The sequence below is a fragment of the Lepisma saccharinum genome, chromosome 1 (assembly GCF_977018435.1).
Source record: "Lepisma saccharinum chromosome 1, izLepSacc3.1, whole genome shotgun sequence".
Classification (NCBI taxonomy): domain Eukaryota; kingdom Metazoa; phylum Arthropoda; class Insecta; order Zygentoma; family Lepismatidae; genus Lepisma; species Lepisma saccharinum.
The window spans coordinates 175,386,809-175,397,101 of NC_139229.1; the positions used below are offsets into that span (position 1 = coordinate 175,386,809).

The 10,293-nt window shown below is 35.7% G+C and overlaps 1 protein-coding gene across 1 annotated transcript in view; it reads left to right on the forward strand.

Annotated features, from left to right (window-relative positions):
* Positions 1-7,229, forward strand: part of LOC146004382 (interleukin enhancer-binding factor 2 homolog) — a 29,479-nt gene extending 22,250 nt beyond the window's left edge. Inside the window, exons 6-8 of the mRNA XM_083143189.1 lie at positions 925-1,157; positions 5,631-5,783; positions 6,575-7,229. Coding sequence (XP_082999315.1) covers positions 925-1,157; positions 5,631-5,783; positions 6,575-6,729 — 541 coding nt within the window. The 3' untranslated portion in view covers positions 6,730-7,229. The remainder of the gene's footprint in view (positions 1-924; positions 1,158-5,630; positions 5,784-6,574) is intronic.
* Positions 7,230-10,293: the final 3,064 nt, after the last annotated feature.

Below are 10,293 nucleotides of genomic sequence, written 5' to 3' on the forward strand. Positions count from 1 at the left end.
AGCACGCCCTTGTGGTCCCAAAAGACCATTGCCAAAATTTATTTTTTTGCAGATGGAACTGTTCTGAATTTCTTCGAAGGTGGGGATGAACTCAGTGCACCAAACCCACACCTGTTTCTGTGACATTACATTACACCTCAACCAGTTGACAATTAATTTCTGCTGGTGAGGTGCCCTTGAGACGCATAACCTGACACACTACGCACTTCCATGCTTGACCATGTTTCCGTGAGCGCAGCCATCTTCCAACTGATATTGCGAGGATCTGATGCAACATATGCACCATCTAATGGCTGTGTGATAAAGCTGAGCTCTTCTGCTGCGAGCCTGGTGAGAAATTCGAAGAACAGGAGGGTTATGATACCCATGAGATCTCGTTACCTTACTTTTTGAATGACCCTTGTATATGGAGTATATTCATCACAATCAGTAATGACTGAATGTGAAATTCTGAAATTCTAAGGTATTTAAATTGGCCTTGCCATGTGGCACACAAGGGCGAGGTAAGAAATTGTGACACAATCTCAGAAATTTGAAGGTAGGAGATGTTCAGGTTAGAAATGTGAGAGTTGGTTAGTATATTTTCATTGTTTTAAAAAGCTGATACAGTATGTCTGTATTTGATATGTAGGTGTTAAATCTTAAATTGTGAGTAATTCTGTAATGCATCCCCTGTCTAAGCTAATTCTATTCAAAAACAGTTTTTATAGTTTAGCATTGCTTTCAGTTTAAAGTTTTTCTCTCTACATATACTATACAGTACAATAACTAAACGTGAGCAAGATATTGAATGGTTTAATTTCATTAGTAACTATAAACAGTATAACCTGTTCAATGTTTACAATGTATTGTTTTGATTTAGTACATAATAAAAAGCAGAACATTATGCAAAGAATTCTAATTCGTGTTATTATTTATTTGCAGTCGGTGGTTTGAAGAGAACGCTCATCATTCCTCAATAAAGGTTTTGATTCGCTTGCTTCGTGATCTACGTAACAGATTTGATGGGTTTGAGCCTTTGTCACCTTGGATGTTGGATTTGTTGGCCCACAATTCGATTATGAACAACCCAAGTAGACAGGCCCTTCCCATTAACCAAGCATACCGCAGGTGCTTACAGCTGCTAGCAGCTGGTCTCTTCCTGCCAGGATCTGCAGGTATGTCTTTTCCTTAATTTAAGTCACTGTTAATCACTAATATTTCTGGGCATTGCTTTAAACATTTTTTTAAAAAAAAATAAAAAATTACAAAGCCAGATATTTTAAGTTGTGTCCAAAAAAATATATAAGATACTAGCAATCGCCAGGAAGGCCTTGTAAAAATCAAGGAAAGACAAGACTGGTGTGATATTGCATAAACACAAAGCAAGTTTTTTTTTTTTTTTTACTATAGCAATAATATTACAAGCGGATACTGATTACATAATCATATTAAACAGGGTGGTCCAAAAAGGACTTTACAACTTTGTAAAGGTACAACAATTTATTCAGAAACATTTCAGAACTGGTTGTGGTGTCATTTTATAAGGAAATACATCCAAGTTTGACTAGCGTTGTAAAATAGTACTGAATTCTGCCACCACAAGTACCAGCAGCAGTTCCATTAAAAGTGGAATACATTTTTATGCACTTACAAAGTTGTAACGTCCTTTTCAGACCACCTCGTATAATTATTTTTGATAAGTCATATGTTTTGTTTGTAGTAATTGCAAAGTCACTCTTTTATATTCAAGTTAAAACAAGTTTTCAAGGGCTCATAGCATTGAAATGAAGCATGAAACAACACGTTATTAAGAAAAGTTGTTTGTCTTAAAGACACCTGTGCACTGTGTATCTCCAGACAAGAATGAGGCTGTTTATAAGTCAAGATGTGAAGAAGATGGGGATTTTAAACTTGAGACATGGTGGAGACACTGCCAAGTTTTAACTATACCATCCCTGACACACACACACACACAATCCAGGATTTTCACATACTGAAATAACACATGCTCTGTTGTTATACTTGGATATTATTTAATTCCCTGCCATAAAAACAAAGTTAATAGGATACAGTTTACAAGAAGAAGCAGCTATGATATTTGTTACTTTTCCAGATTAGAACTTTTCTCTTAATCTGCCTTCTATTGAGTCATTCCATGCCAAATCAACACAGATATGTGCAATTTCTAACCTGACCATCTCCGATTTTCATAAAATTTGGGGAGTTGAAACTATACATGGAACTTATTAACTATGAACATTTTTAGTCTTGTGCGTCTTGTAATTGTTAAATTATTCAAGGTCAAAGTTAGCAGAAATTGCCCTTTTTGAGCCCGCTTAGCTATACTAAATGTGCTGTAACTCCGCCCCTATTTAGCCTAGGAAGCTCAAATAAAGCTTATTGTACAGGGAATGGAACAAGCTTTCCAGTGATATTTAACAAGCCCACCTTTCGATAAAAATATAATTTTGTCACGTGACCTTGGCCTTTGACCTTGAATGTCTCAAAACATGTCATCACCAAAAATCGTAAAAAAAAATATATTTGGTCCCTCATGCCATACTGTAAAACATATCAAAAAATCATTTTGGGACTGCAATGGGATCAGGCGATACAAAATAATATGTGTAACTATGCGACTGATAAAAGCCTCATTACATGAACTATGACAAGTCAAAAGTCCTTTAACACCCCCTACAAAATGTAAAGTAGTTATCCTGGTCATGAAAGAAATAGGTTAGGCACATGGAGATCCCTAGCTGTGTGTGTCAAGTGCAGATCCGGCATATTGTTGACCATCATATTGATTTCAATGAAAACGTTTCAAAGGAAACGGGGTGATGTGATATATCAAATCAGGCTAGAACTTCACGCGAAATGAAACGGCGAAGATTTTTCCAAAGTATCTTTAACCAGCAAAAAGTTATTACTGCATGCTTGTAACCATTTTCTCCTTTTTGAGGTGTTAAAAACAAAGTATTAAGCCAAATGGTTGTTGCTGGTAAGCTAATGATGTGCTATAATGTATGGAGAACGGGAAAGGTTGGTCCATGGAGCCTTAAATGGTGAGAGCTTCTTGGATATGTTAAGTATACAGGTTTCTCATCCTTGCTTACGGGATATGGCACCAAAGTTTTGAACCAGGACAGTGTGTGACCACACTATCTGAACATTTTGGCAATTTCTTAACTGTAAATTTCTAGGTAGATTGATGGGCAGACGCGGATCTATTAAATAGCCTGCGCATTCCCCAGATCAAACATCTTAGGAGGACTTTTACCTTCAGAAACATTTGAAGAGAATGGTGGATGCACTAAAAGTCTCTGATATTGACCATCTGAGAGATGGCATAGTTGCTGCTTGCGATGATGTTGCACCTGCTACGTGTTCTATGTGAGTGTGAGAGACATCAACGAGTGTGCTCACAGGAATATTGACAACACTATAATGTGCATATATCGTAAGTGAAATATATGCATATATAACGTTTTGCTGCCTAAAAATAAGTTTTGAAGAACCTTCACACATATTATTTTGTATCGCCTGATCCCATTGCAGTCCCAAAATGATTTTTTGATATGTTTTACAGTATGGCATGAGGGACCAAATATATTTTTTTTACGATTTTTGGTGATGACATGTTTTGAGATATTCAAGGTCAAAGGCCAAGGTCACGTGACAAAATTATATTTTTATCGAAAGGTGGGCTTGTTAAATATCACTGGAAAGCTTGTTCCATTCCCTGTACAATAAGCTTTATTTGAGCTTCCTAGGCTAAATAGGGGCGGAGTTACAGCACATTTAGTATAGCTAAGCGGGCTCAAAAAGGGCAATTTCTGCTAACTTTGACCTTGAATAATTTAACAATTACAAGACGCACAAGACTAAAAATGTTCATAGTTAATAAGTTCCATGTATAGTTTCAACTCCCCAAATTTCATGAAAATCGGAGATGGTCAGGTTGGGAGCTGTGTTGATTTCGCATGGAATGACTCTATTCTTGCTCGTAAATGCAATATAAGTTTAATTTTTAAAATTTGAATAATTTTTATGTAGTGGTGTATTTATGATTTGATTTCAGGCTAGGCTGGGTTTTAAGTTTTAGGTTTCTTCAGATTAATGTTTATTAGTTGTCCATATGCCCCACAGTACACAGAGTGATGATGAGGTGAAAAGAGCAGCACTGCATTAGTATATAGGAATTTCATATTATAGAGAAAGAGATTTGCAGTCAATGAGTGATAACTAGCGAATAGATTAGGTTTGGTTTGATGTTTTAAGTCCATTTTGTGCACAGTAAGGCTAATCAGGATTGGACCTACAGTGGATCCAAACCACTACATGTGCCTCCACCGGGTATTGAACCTGGGACCCCTTGATTACAAGGCAACAACACTACCACTGCGCCATTGGGAAGGCCCCGCAAATAGATTAGGCTGTTGTATAAATGTATTGTTTCTTTATCTTCATGAAGTATATATACTTCAAGGATATAAATCTTATTTCATTACCAAAGTATTATAGAGTGAATATACATATGCTATTTGCATATTTTGGGGATATTTTTAGCATGAATATTAGAAGTTCAGTGGTTTTGATGTTTCTTTTCCTGGAATTTGCAATGATAATACAAATCTAGGAAAATTTTTTGGATGTAGTTCCAAAAGTCTGGGAATCACCTTCTAAAGATACGTAAATAGAACATTAGGTAGCCCAGGACTAAGTGAAAGAAGCATAGCTTGCTTCATGATGGGGCATGAGATACTCTTAGCTGAAATTAAACATAGTCCGGAAAAATCTGAAGTGACATTTGATTTTCCCCACTGAAAGAAAAATATAAAATGTGTGGTTTTGGTTCATAAAGCAGGAAGTAATTCAATGAGTGATTACATGTAACATACAACAGAAGAATATATGTTTATACACTATCAGAATACCATTGAATTATGTATTTGAGTTCATCCAAATGTTTTGGGCAAAATATTTCTTATTTAAGAATTTATTTTTTTACACAGCTTCCTTGGATCTAGTCCCAATGAGTCTCCCAGAATAAAGTGGATTTGAATTACCACTGAAATTCTCAGACTATTAGGTGGCCAGTGATCCCTAGGCTAAGTCTCCCAAATTTCAGAAGGATCTCTTATGTCTAGCTGTTATTTCCAGAATTTCTGATAAAACTAAGAACATTCTCACCACAAGAACACTGTCCATATATGATCATAATCCTCCCACCTTTCTGGTGATAGAAATAAAGAAAGAAATATAGATTGTTAGAGGATTATTCCAATTTTGGGAAGGGTAATGAATATTTTCACCAATTATAATATCACAGTAACTAAGTGAATAAGGACTTGCATTTTAAGTTTTGTGAACTCTCCACCGTTGACACGGTGGAGTCTTGATTTTACACTTTTCAGGGGGCCCGAAATGAAAAATTTTAAAATGCAAGAGCATGTAAATTCTGAGGCTTTATTTGGACCATTAGAATTGAATGTGTAATGCAGGCAAATTTAAAATTAATGTTCCATTGTATTAAATTGTTATATCTAGCATGGACAAGTGTTCTTGGATTCATGGAGTTTTGTGGCATTTTTAACTGCTTAATTTTGACTTTGTAATTATCTTCATACGTGTATCATTAATTATAGGGATCACAGATCCCTGTGAAGGAGGGAACATTAGAGTACACACAGCAATGACTTTGGAGCAGCAGGACCTTGTCTGTTTAACAGCACAGACTTTGCTTCGGGTGCTGTCTCATGGAGGATACAAGACCATTTTGGGCTTGGAAGGGAATGCAAGTAAGTGGAGATACGTTGGCAGTTAAACTTTGTTTATAAAGTATTGCAGCTTTCCTTGTAGTGATCGAAGTTTTAATGGAAATAAATGTAAGTATCTTCAATGTGGAGTATTTACTTCACTACATTAAAACATAAAGATTAAAGCATTTTGAGGGAAGAGGAATATGTTGGTTAACATTGCTACCCACTGATTAACTGGATGACAAAGTTAGTATATTACATACACTATGTGATTGTTGCATAGTAAATTTTGCTGCCGTGACCAAATGTATTAATTGATTAACCTAATGATTTTACCACCAAAGATTCAAAGTTCAAGACCTGACCTGGACATGGGTACACTTTCATCTATTCCAAATAATTCATCCTGATAGTCGTGATTAGCCAAAAGTGGCAGAAATGCAAGAGTAAATAAGAAAATACCAATGCAATAAAATTGGGACACAGTAGAACTGAAAATATTGCATACGAAAATTAAAGATTAGTGAAAAAACTGTATCTGAAAATATTTAATTCCAACTTGTGTATTTGATATAAAATCCAAAATTAGAATGACACCATATAAATTAAGACTACTAGTTTCCTGCTGGTGTCTTAAATTTATATTTAAAAATAACTTTTGTTACCATGGTCATGAGTGAACTTAACCGGAAGATCCTAGCTGCTACTAACAAAACCAGTTGTTGTCATTGTGGAACTGTCTGGGGAAAAATGTAATTCCTTTAGCTATAATGGGAACTGCCAAAGTCTTTTTAAATGTTATAGTCCAATTTGAGTATTTTAAATTGCAGGCATAGCATCAGAAATCTCTATATGGGAAGGTGTAGTCGTTTCCCCTCTGGATAAAGCATACGAGAAGCCACCAGAGAAAAAGGAAGGAGAAGAAGATGGAGATGAAATGGAAGCCGATGGCAATGAAGAAGCAATGGAAACAAATGAAAACTAGCAACAGTTCTAATGGTATTTACTATCTCCGTTGAAGTACGATATGTCATCAATTATTTGTGTATGTTCCGTGAATGCATTTCATAAAACCATTTTACATTAAAGCCGATTCCCATCCTGTTACATATGAATGTGTATCTGAACACTTTGAGCATGTTGTGTAGTCATTCAAGAACAAGTGATGTTTCTGCATTTTACTTTTTCCTTAATTTTGGATTAATGAATTAAGAGTGTGTTGTTGTATTGAAAACACTGCAGATTTTCTTGGCAGTCAATTAGAAGTTGAATTTTAAACTGGAAACTTTCGAAATTGATATCGAAATGAAAGTTTCCTTACTTGATTGATATGAGTTCTCCTTTATGAAGATATATTTCTTGTTCTTGTTGGGTGCCCAACTGCAAGGAGTTCCAGTTGTAAGTAACGTAAAATATGTAAGTGCATTGCAGTGCAAGAAAAGTTTTATTGTAAGTTAATAAAATTATGAATCTTCAGTTTTTAAATTCTGTATGACTTTCATGAGTTCAAAGGATTAGAAAATAAGTTCCTTTTAGATTAATGGATGTGTGTGGAAAGTGCCGGAAGGGTGGTAAACATAGAAGTGAAGGAGAGAAAATAACAGGAAATATTTGATTTTTAGTGCACAGGCGCTGTGAATCAAGCTTCATTTGTTTCATGGTGTTCTCAGTTTTCTTCATAATCTTGTACTTGGTTCTGGTGCCTGGTATGTTGGAAGTTTCTCTAACAACATTCAACGAGTACTTCACTATGGTTTGCTATTAGTGTTAGGTCATAGGATGTACTTATTTACAGGGATGCAAATGCTTCTTCAAATAGGATCTGTATAATATAATGCTGCTGCTGTTTTAAGTCCACTTTATGCACAGTAAGGCTAACCGGAACTGGACCTACAGTTTAAAGTGGGATCCGAACCACTTGTGCCTCCACCGGGTATTTTACCCGGGACCCCTGGATTACAAGGCAATGACGCAACCACTGCGCCATGGGGAGGCCCTATAATATAATGCGATTCGTTTGTTTTAAGTTTCAAATATAGTACTGAAATTCTGTAACGAACATAAGAAATGCAAAAGCATAATGAGACAAGTGAAAATTCATATAAATTACTAGCATCAATGTGAAACTGTGCTTAGGAAAGCAAACAGAGTTGCAAGGCTTGAAGAGTATAGAATGAGGAGTGCAGCATAAGGGATAGCCTTGTGGAAATTTTAGAAAACTTGGGTTAGTTGTATACAGAGTGGAAATTCGCATTTGATTGTGCTTCTGATGATTTTATACCATATAAATGTGTTTGAAATTTAAATAATATAACCAAATGCTCAGTCAACTTTATCAAGAAGTACAGAAGGTATTTATTGAGGACATTAATATTGTTCTGGTATTTCATTGATTTTCTTGCGGCAGGTGAAGACCAGTTGCTGTTCGATGACAAAAGAATATCTGTTGCATGCTGTTATTCAGTGATGATTGTGGTGCTCTCCAGAGAATGATTCTTGTGTGCATCAGTCCTGTGTTTTTTAAGTGGCATAGATGTTTTGTGGATTCTGCAACTTTTTCTGTCATGTTTTAATGAGGTTGCAGAATCTTGCAACTGGGTGATGTTCATCCAAATGGTAAGTTTAATTCAGATACAGTGATGCACATATTGTTTTTTCATAGCAAAACTCATGATCCACATCCATTAATTAGAGGTGAATGAACCATGCAGTGGTTAATGGAGCATTTGCAATAATAGTATAGGGGTACTTGATCAACAAAAATTTCACATCAATCCAATCCTAATAAACTAAGAATTGAAGTGATTAAATCATATTCCTGTTGGCACTGGCCAGTATTGATCAATTTATCAATTCATAAATATATTTCTGAATAAAGGGGGTCAAGGAATATTCATGTCTTATGTAATGTTTGTCATTTTATGTGTGTTCATACATTGCAAATGCTTGGACTAGTAAAAATTTCATAGTATCATTTTTCAATATGGCGCCCATTAACTTCCGGTTTTTCACACTCACGTTGATTTAACATGCACTAATTAGCAAAAGCTACCATCAAACCAAATTTCATTTCACTATCTTAGAAGTAACTATTTTCAATATGGCATCCATCTACTTGTGGTTTTTCACAATCATGTTGATTTGCCATGCTCTAATTAGCATAAGCTACCGTCAAACCGAATTTCACTTCTCTATCTTAACTCCAATTTATAATATGGTGTCCATTAACTTCCGGTTTTCCACAATCATGGTGATTTGTCATGCTCTAATTGGCATAAGCTACCATCAAACCAAATTTCACCTCTTTATCTTAAGAACTACCATTTTTCAATATGGCACCCTTTAACTTCCTCTTTTCCACAATCATGTTGATTTGCGATGCTCTATTTAGCATAAGCTACCGTAAAACCGAATTGCACTTCTCTATCTTACGGGTATTTTAACATTCTACTCTGTGTACCCAAAGCTGTCATTCCCGAAGCTCTCTCTGATACAAACAGAACGGTACAGCAGAAGCGTTACTGTTTGCCTTACCAAGTGGTTCTGGTATTTTCCTTGGAACGTTCCACGGTACGGAAATAAGGTGGAACAGGACAAATACCAATGAATTGTGTTGCGTTACAGGTCCCTCGAACTTTTAGGTTCTGGTGAAGGTTGTTGAAATATAGTTTATTACTATTCCATAACCTGTGTACAATATTTTTTCATCCCACCTATTAAACCAGAATTGGATCTTTCATAAATGAGTGAGGCATTGACTTTTGTTGAGGTACGCTTTCACAAAAATTAATGGATCTTGGTTGAATAACAGAAATCATGGGATAGTAAGAGCTAGTATTCTCTTCCTTGCTCAGATACCTAAATGTTCATTTGAAAATGAACTGTTTGCAACACCATCTCTGTTTGAAATGCATGTCTATCTAATATTCTTCTGCTGCAGAGGTATCATATCCCAGAAACCTTGCAGTGGGCAACCAGGCAGAAAAGACTACCACTGAAATTCGCAAAGCTGCACACTGCATGGCAAAGACAATTTTCAGATGCTAATGCCAGTATGTGACATTACAGAGAAAGGTGTCAGCACAATAGACAAGGCATCTCAGGTATGCTTAAATTTAACTATAAGTAGGATTTCTTCTTGTAATTTCACTCTGTTTTTAAAATTGTTGGAACAGAATTTAGGGTATTCTTTAGATCCAGTCATAGATAATGTGAAACAATCACAATGCATTAAAATTTTGGTATACATAAGAGACTGAATACGTAAGTAGGTCTGTATTGGGAGAGAGATGTCAACCATCACAGTGGCAGAGTTCAAAGGCAATTAAAACAAAAAATGCCCACAGTCACTACAGAGGAAGTGAAAACTATGGAATAGTGCTTTTGCATAGTACGGAAGAGAACTGGATTGGAATCCTGGTCGACTCTACTTACAAATATTCTATGATAAAACAAACCCACTAGGTTTCTTTGAGAAAGAAAATATGATATTGTCCTCTTTCACTGTCAGGGATCTTTGCAACATCATGTGGTCCTAGATGCAAAAAGT